The sequence below is a fragment of the Thamnophis sirtalis genome, unplaced genomic scaffold (assembly GCF_051295495.1).
Source record: "Thamnophis sirtalis isolate CommonGarterSnake01/CBP01778 unplaced genomic scaffold, rThaSir2_p1.2 scaffold_4, whole genome shotgun sequence".
Taxonomy (NCBI): domain Eukaryota; kingdom Metazoa; phylum Chordata; class Lepidosauria; order Squamata; family Natricidae; genus Thamnophis; species Thamnophis sirtalis.
Window position 1 is genome coordinate 96,671,914 of NW_028261384.1, and position 14,065 is coordinate 96,685,978.

General features: G+C 38.1%; 1 protein-coding gene across 2 annotated transcripts; it reads right to left on the reverse strand.

The window, feature by feature from the left end:
* Nucleotides 1–13,788, reverse strand: LOC106537584 (keratin, type I cytoskeletal 17). 2 transcript variants are annotated; one of them, XM_087713510.1, is made up of 8 exons: nt 13,300–13,788; nt 10,888–10,970; nt 10,628–10,784; nt 5,816–5,977; nt 5,596–5,721; nt 3,627–3,847; nt 3,017–3,048; nt 1–317 (listed from the first exon to the last, which is right to left on the reverse strand). In XM_087713510.1, exons 1-8 carry the CDS (start codon nt 13,786–13,788, stop codon nt 220–222), a joined length of 1,368 nt encoding a protein of 455 aa, XP_087569636.1. In that variant the 3' UTR covers nt 1–219. The 2 variants fall into 2 exon arrangements, with proteins under 2 accessions (XP_087569636.1, XP_087569637.1); XM_087713511.1 differs by having other exon boundaries at nt 1–314; nt 3,005–3,048.
* Nucleotides 13,789–14,065: the final 277 nt, after the last annotated feature.

The window sequence follows — 14,065 nt, forward strand, 5'->3', positions numbered from 1 at the left end:
CTTTATTCTGTCAGTTGCCTTTAAATGAAGATCTTTAAAAACTTAAGGAATTTGTTAAATAAGTCTTTTTTTTAATGAAATGATGGAGGGAAACTTTATTAGAGCTTGTGAAATAAACCATAGGAAGTTAAAATTGTAGAAGGAAAAGAACTGAGAAAGAATCTAGCAGTAAGAGGAGCTTCACAAAGAAGGAAAAACTGATAAGTTCATTGTGTGGGTTTAATTCCCAGAGACATGAACTTGTTCACGGGACGAGATCACTTTTCCATCTTTTATCTCCTCAATAATTGTGCGAATCTGACGGGTAGTTTTGGATCCTGCAGGGAGACAGAGGAGGAATCAAAACTTAATTGCAAAAAAGAAAAAAAGAAAAGTAACTAAGAATTCCACCATCCACCATTCTTTTCTTCAGCACTCAACTAAACAGGATTTTCAGAGGCGGGGGGGGGGGGGGGGGAAGGTAGCAAGGCTAATGTTTCACCCAAGTGATTTCTTTTTCAGAATGCTTATACTGAATATTTTACCATTTGAAAAGAAAAGACAATGGTCTGCATTGATTCACAGCTCATTGGATGTTGATTTCAAGAATAGTGATTTGCTTACAGAAAAGGGAGCTGTTTTCTAAGGCTTTTATATTGTTATTTGATAATTAAATGTCTTTTGGATACTTTTTCATCTCTAGAATGAGGTTGAGTAGTTCAGCACAATCTATTTGCTTGCAGGCGGGAGAAGAGAGGCTTCATCTACCTATTTGCTTTAAGCAGCAGGCTTCTAGTCTGGCAGTATTTAATCGAGGCTATTTAATTAAACAATTAATAAAATAATAATAATCAGGGGAAAAAGCAGAGTAGCTTAGGCTGGTTAGAGTTAGCCTGTTGGATCCAGTGAGAACAAAACACCTATACATTCCCAGCAATGCATGTTTATAAATGCAACAGGGATTATTTAACTTTTTCCTAACATGTCTTTTTCCCCCTCTCTCCCTCCTATTTTTCACTCAACCCTCTCTGTTTTTCTTAGGCAAAGCAATCATGTCATTCTTGCAGAGTACTCCAATGGTGGGTCTTCTCAAAACATCTCCAGCATCAGCCTGTTTGTATTAAGAGGATCAGGAAGGATTTGATTCTGTTGATGAACCATTGACATTACACATCCAGTCTGGTCCCCTTCTTTTTCTTCCACCAGAGTCAAAGCTCTGATATGGGAGAGGTAAGATAAATCTAGTCTGAAAGAGAGGATTCAAATAAAGATCTGCTCAAAGAGCAGATGACCCTCCGGTGCATACTTTTAGAAGCCATAAAAGTTTGCCTTTACAATCGTAACTAAAAGGATAAACAATAGCAATTGGCAAAGTTGTGACCCAATTTTTGTTGCAATCTCTTTTCAAACACAGAAAACTTAAAGCCATTTGAAAGATAATGCTTTAACCAACCTGGGGATCTTCCCATTTCCCCAATATCCTTTCCTTTTATCCTCAAATTAGGTAACCAATTTGCCAGTTGAGAAAACTTGACATGCTGTGCCTTGAAAACAAGGTCAGTGAAAGTTTCCCTGCATGTATGCATGAATCCCTCACTAAAGGCCCTCCATGGCTGCCTATGTTAGCTAGAAAGTCTGAAGCATGAAAGCATGGAGCAACAATAGCAGCGCAGTTGTAGCTGCAGCCTGATGGGCAGGCCTTCTGCTGCAGACCACTGGTGTAGATCACAAAATCCAGGGTCCCAATGCTGTGAAACTTTAAAAGTTGCCAATAGAAATGTCAGAGTGTGCACAGGGTGACTATGTGAGACAACCCAAGAGCAAATACAGTAAACGGGCATAATTGCCAAATGTTCTTAGGTGAGCCAATAAAGGTTTTCTTCCGTATAATAGGAAATATGGAATTTCATTTATAGCAACACTCCATATTCTGTTTATTATATAATTCTCCCAGTATATACTACTCATTCCTGCATCTGCTAGCAGAGAGAGTTTCATGGTTTGCAATACGCCATTCCGTCTTTCAGCCACTCCTTTTTCATCTATGTCTGTGCCTTATGCCAAAACTCCTTAACCATCTTTGGAAATTATCAGACATGAACTCTATTCCCCTGTATGTCTGCAACTGGCATACTTTACAACCATTCCTTTGCTCTACAAGTGTTATCCATCCATTTCTACTGTCAAAGCTAGAAGCCATCTTTTACCTTTGGGATTTCAGGCCTGCCACATTTTCTACTGTGGGAAAATGGGAGGGAGGGGTTATACATAGCGTGGGTGATATATAGTCAAAATAACATTCTTTCTCAGAAAGTCAAGGCCATCTTCGCCTGCAGCTGCGATGAGGTGATTGGGAGGCATCTCCAGTTTTGGATGGTGCCTGATTGGATCATGTGATGGACATGTGGGTGCTGGGCAGAGATTTCAACTTTCTTTTGGGTGGGGAAAACCTGGAAACTTTCAGATTCAGGTTTTCTCAGATGTGCCAATATGATATCTCTAATAAAATGGAACTTTGAGGAAACTCAAGTCTCGGAGTCTTCTTTCATTGGGGGTGTTACTTGGAACCCCAATATTTACCACAGCAAAAAAACAAAACCCATTGCCTGCCAAGTTGGATGATGATGAAAGCAGAAATGGTCCTAGTTTAACATAGCCCTATGGCTGAAGACACTTGTGTCTTCCTTAGTTGCTCTCCATGCAATATAGAATATTTGCCTAACAATTGGGAAGTGCTGGATTCCTTGTAGATTGCCTTTTTGCAGACTCAGCCTGACTTAACTGTAGACTGGGCCTGAGATATAGAAAATGTTGTGAGGACACATCTTTCATCAATGGCAAAGAACTTAGTCTGGAGCTGAAGCAGGGAGGTATGGGTGAGGAGACATGGGCGAGCCGTTGGTTTGGTCGCAACTATTGAATCATCACCTTGTCTATTTATTTTGCAGATCTAGATACTCCAAGAAGGAAACTTTTAAAACTAGAATAGATTCAGGCAACAGGCTAATTAAACATCAAAACTCCAGTAGATCCTTACCCTCTATGGCTGATGAGTATTGGGGAGAAATACTACATGAAAAAAAGAAAAACAAAAAAAAGACCAATTAGAAAAACACAAAAAGCAATGCAAAAAACAAATACAGAAGTGATTGTCAAAGTTGCTAATCTTTAATAAGAAGGAAACACTGACACTTGATCTAAGTCTGATTCAATTCATGATAATTTCTTCATAATAAAATTACAGGAGCTATTTTAGAGTGCTGCACACCACTTTAGACATAATCACTACATTTTCATCTGTGGCCCAGTACTCTATTGATAGACTAGTAAAGGCAAAGGATAAAGAATAAGATCTTGTTCAAGCACCGCCTTTGTCATTAACTGTATTTGATTTACAGCCATTGCAATCACAACAGCCCAACTTAATGTATCAACAACATGTGCTAACAAAAGTTTTGAATAGTGGGAAAGCTACAAAAATCATCTTAAATAAAAATTGTTAGTCCTATCAGGAAATAAAATATATTTCAGAAATCCTACAGTTTGGTGAACCCTTCAGTGGAACCTTACTCTAATGGACCTCTAACCTTCACCATTTTCCCAATTTGCCACTTTGAGTCACAATCAATGGGACCCTTTTGACATACTAAGGTTCCTCTCCCTCCAGCAGACGATGGTAGGTGGCAATCTCCTGTTCCAGGCGTGTCTTGACATCAAGGAGAATCTTATATTCATGGTTCTGGCGCTCCATATCACATCTCAAGGTAGCCAGTTCCTCTTCCACATTGATGATCAGACCCTGGATCTGGGCTAGCTGAATACTATAGCGAGATTCAATGTCTGCCAAAGTCCCTTCCAGTGCTGCTTTCTGGGAAGAGGGAGGAATCAGAATCAGTGTTAAAAAGGAATATAAATGTTATATTTTGATAAACAAGCCATTGCAGCCCTGGCAAAACCAACATTAGGTTACAAACTACAATTTATTGAATCAAATGGTTGGGTGCATGTATTATTGGAAGCAAATCAAACTTCTAATGGATTAACATAATAGTGGCTTAACAGAGAGACAGAGAGACCAAAAGTGTGTGGAGCCCCCACCCCAACAATTGGATATTAGCTGCCAGAGCTGCTAAGTTTTCCTCTGCATTATAAAAGAATAAGAACATTGTTCACTTTATTTGTACAGTATTCATTTGATGTTTTAATCTAACCCTTTTAAGTTATTTTTTTAAAGTAACTTTTCTGTCCTTTCCTCACTTATTTCTTTGTCATAGCCTTATTCCCATTGGTAGTTTTACTTCCAAAATGTCATTCAAAGATCAAACACTGTCAGCCTAATATAATTGCCCGACTCTAATTTAGCACAATATGTCAATCCAGTATAAGATTCTACCAAGGTTTCCTGGTGTATTACTGTACTTAAGAGAACATGAATCCTGGGAGGAAATGTATCCCCTCCCACCCTCACTCACCCAAGAAATCTGTCTGCCTTGATAGCTTACTAACAGGGGACCTCAGAACACTCTTTGAAAATGATTTACCTATAGAAAATGAGAGCGTCTTGCATGCAGATTGATGCTATTGTCAAAAATGTATCATTCTTATATGTACAGTAAATACAAATAAGTGTCCAGCAAGAAAAACTGCCTCATTGTTCCTCACCTGTTTTCTTTATCTGTTTGATAAAGAAAGAATTGGCTTTTCAAATTTAGTTTGAAAGATCAAAGAGTGTGGATAAATTTCTCCGGAGAGGAATTTGACATTGTGGGTAATTTTTAACTATGAAGTAGCCAAAGAGCACGTAGGAATTACCCAGCTTTCATACCACAGTTAATTTTCCAGAAGGCTTGAGTTATAAGGAGAATAGGAAATGGCCTTGAAGATTAGAAAGAAAAGCCACTATCAAAGCAATAGTCAGGTAAGTGTAGATTGAGCCAATTTCAAGAAATTAATATGAGAAAACAGACAGGCCCCTCTCTAGTTCACATGAAGATTGGATGGAGGAAGCAAATTCAAACTTGCAAGATTCATTTTCCATAGCTGTTACAATATGTCCCAAAGTAGCTTTTTTGAGAGGCAACTCTTCAAAAAGCAACTTTGGGATAACTATGACCAGGATGGCTGAGAATCATTCTTATATGTACAGTAAATACAAATAAGTGTATCATCATTTAGGTCTAACAATAAAAGGAATCCTGATCTGCCTGGCAAAGTTTTCTTGGACTGGTCTAGTTTACAGGGCTGACAGCAGCTTCCCTGGATTTCCACTAGGACTACATTCTTAGAGAGGAGGTCATAAAAGATTGTTTAGATTGGGAAGCCAAAAAGGCTTGGGGGTAAAAGGAATAAATAACAGAGAGCAGCAACGTGTAAGTGTACCATTCTGTATCACTTTCAACAGCTGAATGCTCAACAGGCTGAGAATGTGGTAGAAAAAAGCAATTTCATTCCAAGGGAAAAGGCAGCTTTCAACACAGGAATATAGAGAGCAACTCAGGGAAGAAACAAGAACATTTCTGTCCTCTCGGTGAAACAGAAACATAATCTGCACCATACTGCAGTCTTCTTATTTAGAACATAGAGAGGGAAAAACAAAAGCAGTTCTGTTTCCTGTACCGTGCTAAGCTGGGCCTGCAAGTCTATCTCTAGTCCTTGAAGGCTACGTCGCAGTTCTATGACTTCTGATTGGTCACTCTGGAGTTGTTCCGTATTGATGGCAACTTCTCGATTCAGCTCTTCAGTCTGTTAAGAAAGGACCACTGAAATGTCATGGTGCACATATCAAAATAGCCAACATGCTTTCAAGAGAGTATGTTCCTCTCAAAGAAGTCCCTACCTTGCTGAAGAACCACTGCTCAGCGTCTCTGCGATTCTTCTCTGCCAAGCCCTCATACTGTTCTCGCATTTCTGCCAGGACCTTTGTGAGATCCACACCAGGAGCAGCATCCATTTCCACAGTGATTTCTCCACCCATTTGGCTTTGAAGAAGTCTCATTTCCTGTTTGAGTAACACCGAAGAAAAGTTCTCCTATTATCCTGAGTAATATCAGCACCTACACTATTTCTAAAATAAGTAATATTGGTTTACATTATTTAGCACGGAGATTTCAATTTTTGCCTAATTGATTTATTTATTGATCCGGTCTACTTGGCCACCCATCTATCCAAAAAACTTTGGGTGGCAACCAGGATGAAAACAAAGAAATGTTTATCTTAATATTTGTTGAACATCCAAAAAAGTTCCAATAGTAGTACATACAGATCAAACAGGTTATATTCCCAAAAGGAAAGATTATACCAGATAAATGCTTTATAATATATTAATAACAAGAAAAATAATGCATCAGTAATCTTTTTAGATGTGGGGAACACTGTGCCTGGTTATTTGTAGGACCTGTTGTCTCCCATAGTGTCTACCCAGCCAGTTTGATCTGGCTAGATTGGCAGATTCTTGGTTTTATTGATTAAAGAATGCCATCTATCAGTGCATCTTCTCTGTAGCATTGCATATCCTCTGGAACAAACAAGAATGAAACACCCTCCATCTTGCTGGGATTCCAAAGGGCAGGTAATGTAATGCTTTTATAGGCTCTTTGTCTAGGCCTTTGGCCAGGAGAGCTGGCAATCCTTTCTTCCCTTTGCTTGTTCCCCTCTGAGTTGGTTTTCTTTGTCATAATTGCTGCTTTATCCTGTGTTTTATGAGTGTGTTGTCTTGTATTATTATTTTTAAGTGATTTTAATAATTCTATACTAACCACAATTACTGCTAGTCAAGTGGCATATAAATTTAATAAATTATTATGGTTTTTCACACAGTAAGCCAAATGTTCAGACTGCATTTGGCATTTTTAATCACCTATCAAGTCCTGCACAAGAACCTGGAATAGGCAGGTGTGGATGTTTAATGGTGTTAAAGATATCATTGCAGGATGTAAAGTGTTCCCAGTAAAGCTGCCCAGTTTGCAATTGACTGACGGTGATTTTTGTCAATACCAATGTTGTTATTATTATTGTGATTGCTGATGAAAACAACTAGTTTTGGTGAATTTTCTGGATTCAAAATTAACAAAAGGTTTTGCACAGAAATAATCCAGATGCCACATAACAAAAGTGAAATATCTAGGATTATTACAAGTTGGAATAAAAATATATTTCAAAATAATTATAATAAAGTATGGAGAGACCTGATTAGATAGATAGATAGATAGATAGATAGATAGATAGATAGATAGATAGATAGATAGATAGATAGATAGATAGATAGATAGATAGATAGATAGATAGACAGACAGACAGACAGACAGACAGACAGACAGACATAGAGAAATTAGATAGATAGAGATAGAGATAGAGATAGAGAGAGAGAGAGAGAGAGAGATAGAGATAGAGATAGAGATAGAGATAGAGATAGAGATAGAGATAGAGATAGAGATAGAGATAGAGATAGAGATAGAGATAGAGATAGAGATAGAGATAGAGATAGAGATAGAGATAGAGATAGAGATAGATATGTAGAAAATCTCTTGCCTAGAAAGAATTATGTCTCTCAAAATTAACATTACCCAAGATATTATTTTATTTCAAATAAACCAGCAAAGAAAAATTAGTAGATGCATGTGCAGTGGGGGAAAAATTAGAATAAAATTCAAAAATTTACAGGATTCAAAAGGCAAAGTTGGGTTTGCCTTTTCAAATTTCAAATCTTATCAGCAAGCAAGCTGTCATGAATAACAGAATGGTTAAAATCCCAAATAGCTGAATGTCAATATTAAAAGGAACTGGCCTAGCTAACAGGATTTAGGTATTCTTAGGGCTTCATAGGTATTTACAATATAAGGAAACCATAGGAGACAAAAATCTAAAAGGGCATATTCCAAAACAAAGCTTGAGAAAAAGATGAAACTCTTAAAAAAACAATTTCACCACCAGCTTCTCCACTAAAGTGCTTTTTTTCTGGGGATGACTCCAGCAAGAAACCTATAATTATATATACACATATGGTGTGACCCGTCAAATGCGCGCTCGACAAAAGTGTGCTGACAAAACCGCGGCGAGAAAACCGTGAGATCGAAATTGCGCCCACAAAAGAGCACTGACAAAACCGCGCCCATAAAACCGTGATTAGGGTTAAGGTAAGGGTTAGGGTTAGGGTTAGGGTTAGGGTAAGGGTTAGGGTTAGGGTTAGGGTTAGGGTTAGGGTTATTGTGTTGTTTTCGCATTGTTTGTTGATGGTGCGCTTTTGTCAGCGTGCATTTGTCGGCGCCCTTCTGTGGGCATGATTTTGACCTCGTGGTTTTCTTGCCGCGGTTTTGTCAGCACGCTTTTGACGAGCGCGCATTTGTCGGTGAACCCACATATGGTGCATGAAGCTGTGACAAGTAACGGGAGCTCACTCCGTTACATGGTGCTAGGGATTTGAACTGTTGAACTGCCGACCTTTCTGATCGACAAGCTCAGCGTCTTAGCCATTGAGCCACCACATCCTTTATAAATTTATAAATTTATCCTTTATAAATTGCTACTAAAATATAAAATGGATTCTGAACTAATCAAACATTGTATGATAAAATGCAAAGCTTTAAAGAAACAATAACAAAAATGAAAGAATTATGTAAAATAAATATAATTTAACCGAAGCTATTATTAGATTGCTCTGGAAGTCTACTAAGAGCCAATGGAACTCACACAGCAGTGCCACAGCTGCATGTAATGCTGCATTATGGATTGCATGAAGCTTCCAAACACTCTTCAAAGCCAACCCCATGTAGAGCACGGTACACTAGTCAAATCAGGAGGTTACTAGATGAGTAACAATGTACAGCAACTCCTGATATGGGAATTGGTGCAGCTCACACACAATAGCAATAGCACTTAGACTTATATACTGCTCCACAGTGCCTTACAGACCTCTCTAAGCAGTTCACAGAATCAGCATATTGCCCCAACAATCTGGGTCCTCATTTTAAAATGAGGACCTTACCCACCTTGGAAGGATGGAAGGCTGAGTCAACCTTGAGCCTGGTGAGATTTGATCTGCCAGATTTCAGGCAGCCGGTAGGCAGCAGAAGTAACCTGCAGTACTGCACTCTAACCACAGTGCCACTGCGGCTTTTAATACACAAGATATATTTCTATGAAAGCTTTCCTATGTAAGAGTGAAACTTGAAATCCTTTACAAAGTTTATCTTTTTTGTATAGTAGATTTTTTAAAATTAAGAATATGCCAGATTCTTCCAGGTTATGAACAATTTTCACTGGCTCAGGTTAGAAAAAGGTGAGACCAACCCTCATTTAATATAATCTTTTTTAAAAAAATAATAATAAATCAGATGCTTCTGAGAAACCTATGAAGACAGCCTAAGGAGCTCCCTCCTGCTCATGTAATTTATACGTGGCAGCTTAAAGGCTTGATTTATCTCTCATGTCTTACTCTAGTTATTCTTTGGCATTTTGTATGAACAAAGCCACCACATATGAACACATAGCCTAACTGAATATAACTGGTGACCCTAGGTCAAAACCTACTTTTTGTTTACTTAAAGAAAAAAGAAATATATGAGGCCCTAGCTCTAGTCTCTCATATATGATATAGTATCTGGTCATTATAACTAGCAGCTGTTAATAACCTTATGCTCCATAAATTTATCAGACTACTTTTCAAGGAGCTTCAATTAATCGCCATCAAGGATGAACATTTTAGAATGCCCAATAGTTTGCAATTTAGAAAAAGATGTATATCCCCTTTAAAAAAAAAAAAGTAGAACCTGAGGTTATCATATGGGTGATACGATATTCAAGACAGACTAAAGAAGATACTTCTTCCTATAGTATACAGTTAAACTATATATCCACTGAACTCATAGTGGGGTTAAGGGACTATATGTAATTCACACATATAAGTTCAGTACTTGATTACTTGCTGGAGAACAAGGTAATATAGATAAAATAGAAAGAAGCACAATGCATTCAATGGCATCAGAATACAGACAGTCCTCAACTTACAATCACAATTAAGCCCAAAATTTCTGTTGTACACTGAGGAATTTGTTAAATGAGTTTTGCCCTATTTAACTATCTTTTTTGCCACAGTTGTTAAGTGAACCACTGCAGTTGTTAGGTTAGTAACATGGATGTTAAGTGAATCTGGCTTCCCCATTGTCTTTGCCTGTCAAAAGGTGATTGTGTGACCTTGGGGCACAGCAATCATCATAAGCATGGGTCTAATCACATGACTATGGAGATGCTGCAAGGGTCATAAGTGTGAAAATGCTCATACAGCATTCTTTCCAGTGCTGTTGTAACTTTGAATGGTCATTAAATGAACTATTGTAAGTAGAGGATAACTTGTAAACACCTGAGTTGTCAAATCAAGGAAAGAAGAGTCAAAAACACACAAATCAAATGTGACATGTTTATGCGTGAATCAGGCCAAAGTCTTATTTTGTAAATAAAATCACAAATCCAAAGACTTGTGTGCAGCCAACTGTTCAATAGCTGTGATGCAAACTTCTCAATGGGGCACTATCTGCTATGAGTGCAAATATGTTATTGAATTACCATAAAGCATAAACTAACTGCAAGTTCACACTCCCCATTTCAACAATGTGTATAGAACCTGCTATGTGATGGTGACAGTGGGATATCTTACCTCTTCATGATTCTTCTTCAAGTGAAGCAACTCCTCAGTGAGAAGTGCAATATCCTTTTCTAGGTGAATCCTGGTTGAGGTTAGATCATCTAGAACATTGCGCAAACCGTTGATGTCAGATTCAACACTCATGCGCAATGCCTGTTCTGTCTCAAGCCTAGAATCAGAAGGGAAGACTGAGTGATGATGAAAAATGTAGAAGAGACAATATTTGTCCTCATCGTAATGACTGCCTTGATGGCAACCCACCCAAAACTTACTTGTTTTTGAAATCATCAGCAGTCAGTTTTGCATTATCCATCTGCAAGAGGACACCAGCATTCTCAAATGTGGCAGAAAGAATCTGAAAACAGCATAGAAATGACTGATTGAGACCAAGAGTTTCTATAGGAATACCCTCACATTTGAAATGTCTGTGGATCCCTCACCATAGAAAGCTGTAATCCTCAGCTCTTTAGGATGTTGAGTTTCTACTGCGACTGTAATGTGCCAAAATCAGCATCATATCTTAGTAAAAGTCTTATCAGCATACTAAACTATTGAGTTCACCTGTTACTTCAGAGGAAACACAGTAAAAGCAACCATTTCACAATGGTTCCTGGAGCTGAAAGACTAATGCCATCTCATTCGTGAAAATGTCTCATTTGTTCTACCTCCCACATCAGAGTTGACTTTCCCTTTAGTAGACAAGACACTGTAAATTAACAGAACTGAATAGAGATAAATCTTTACCATTTGTCCAATATGAATTTCTTTTAAAGGAGCCCTATAAATGATTGAGCTACAGTATTGGATAAATGCCCTGTCCAAATGCTAGATACTTTTAGCTTTTACTGTAGCATAAAGCTGAATATCCAGGAGAAGATATATAATAGAGGGAGAGAAGAAGCACTTGTCCATTGATTCACCCTACAAAATCGCATTTTCTTCTGCAAGGCCACTGAAACTTTGCCAAGGTATCTCAAATAAATGTTCCTAGAACATTGTTCCTATGTTCACTATGAAGGTGTCGCATAGAGTTTTTGAACTAAGTAACAAAATGTCTTGAAAGGTTTCAAGTTAAAAATTTACTGGATCTTGCAAAGCTATCAAAGTTAGCTTCCCATTTTAGCAGATTGTTGCAGGACGTAAGTAATCCTCATTTAATTGCCTGTACTACAGTCTACAGTAGATAATCAAGACCTACATTCATAAAGTAAGTTTTCTTCACTTTGGGCTATCTATATTTACCTATAAATATGCTTGACGCTCTCATATTTATGATGCCTTGTCTACTTTTGTTTTTGTCTTCACTCTATCACTTCCACATTTAGCTGGACTTTAGACAGAAATATTTTTTTACCTTCCCCTATCATTAACAAGGCTTATTTATATCCTTTTCTAAGCTTTCCAGAGTGTGTTTTAAAATGTTGAAATAATAAAAAAAATCTACTGTTAGAATATTGAATAGGCATGAAGTAGAAAACTTTTCAATTTATGTCCCAATGATACACACACAAAACAAATATCCATGTAACCCAAAATGCAGTACTTTGTGAAAATATGCTCATTTTTTGACTTTACAAGATAATTTGCAAGTCCCAAAGTGTTGAAACATTTGGAAAAAGCAGGCACAAAAATGTTTATTGAAAACATTGATTTGAACAATATTGCATCACACTGAAGAAAATTTGTTAGAAACATATTATAAAGGAAAAATAAACACAAACATATATAGATAATTTTTCATATTTCAAATAAATCATCTCTGTGTAAATTGGAAACATTCTGAATCAATAATTATGGTAAAATTAAGCGAAGACCATTTTAGATTTCACAGATTTACGGAGATCATAACACACAGTGGGATAAATGGGCCATGTCATTTCTGCAAATATTGACTCATTCATAACACCAATTTGATGTTCATATACACTTAAAAGATTAATCATTTAACATCTACAATGGAAAGGAATACTTTGTCCTGAAATTACAAGGAATCAAAATATAAATGAAGATTAGAGGTGATAGCAGACATGATAGCAGTGTTCCAATATCTCAGGGGCTGCCACAAAGAAGAGGGAGTCAAGCTATTCTCCAAAGCACCTGAGGGCAGAACAAGAAGCAATGGTAGAAACTAATCAAGGAGAGAAGCAACCTAGAAGTAAGGAGAAATTTCCTGACAGTTAGAACAATTAATCAGTGGGACAACTTTCCTCCAGAAGTTGTAAATGCTCCAACACTGGAGATTTTTAAGAAGAAACTGGACAACCATTTCTCTGAAATGGTATAGGGTTTCCTGCCTGAGTAGGAGGTTGGACTAGAAGACCTCTAAGATCCCTTCCAACTCTGTTTTCTATTCTATTCCTATTCCTATCCTATTCCTATTCTTGTTTCTATTCTATTCTATTCTATTCTATTTATTATTCTATTCTATTCCATCCATTCCATTAACAAGAAAAGCATTAGCCCTCTCCACTCACATAGCAATTAAATTCTGGTTTCTTAAGCCCAACTTGCCTTGAAAAGAGGAACCCATCCAAGGAGACACTTTTGCTCATTGCTTTTCACCTATCTTTTCTTTTTAATGTACTCTGCCCAATGCTATTGCTAACAAGTGCTTGTGGGCCCTGATTAGTTACAGTCAGAGGGTTGGCATGTTTATAGATCCCCGTGAAATTTCCTTGCCATACCTTGCTCCTCAGGTCTTCAATAATCCTGAAATAGTGATTGTAGTCACGGTCTGGACCAGGTGCCTGCTTCTGGTACCACTCCTTAATCTTGACCTCCAGGCTGGCATTGGCTTCCTCCAATGCCCGTACTTTGTCCAGGTAAGCAGCCAGGCGATCATTGAGGTTCTGCATGGTTTCCTTCTCATTCCCAGCCGGAAGGATATCACTTCCACTTCCACCCAAAACCCCACCAGTTCCTCCTCCAAGACTTCCACTAAGGCCTCCACCAAGGCTACCAGCAAAGGGGCTGCAGTAACTGCTGCCACCATAAGTGCCACCTGGGGTGTTTCCAATCCCAGAGCCATAGCGAGCAGTAGAAACTGAAATACTACCAGCTCCATGACTGCTAGGGGAATGGCAACCTCTACCAAAATGGGATATGTTTTCCCCACTAAAACCTTTCATAGAGGAGGAGGAAGTGCTAGTGTAGTGCCTGATGATGGTGGACATCTTGCTAGGGAATCCAGCCACCTAAAACACTGCTCTGTTCAATTCTACAAGGACTGAAAAACTAAGCTTCACTCTCATTCCAAGCTGCTTTTATTCCCACTGTGGGGGCGTTAAGTCAAAGGCCTTTTCTTTCCCTTGCATTCCCCAGAGCTTTCATCATCTCAGACATCAAAGCCAAGTTCTACAATCATCACTTTTTCCCCCCCTCAGTGGCCTATTCATTCATTCATCTCTTTCCTACAGATACACCTTGTCCTATAAAAGGTAGTTTTGTGTT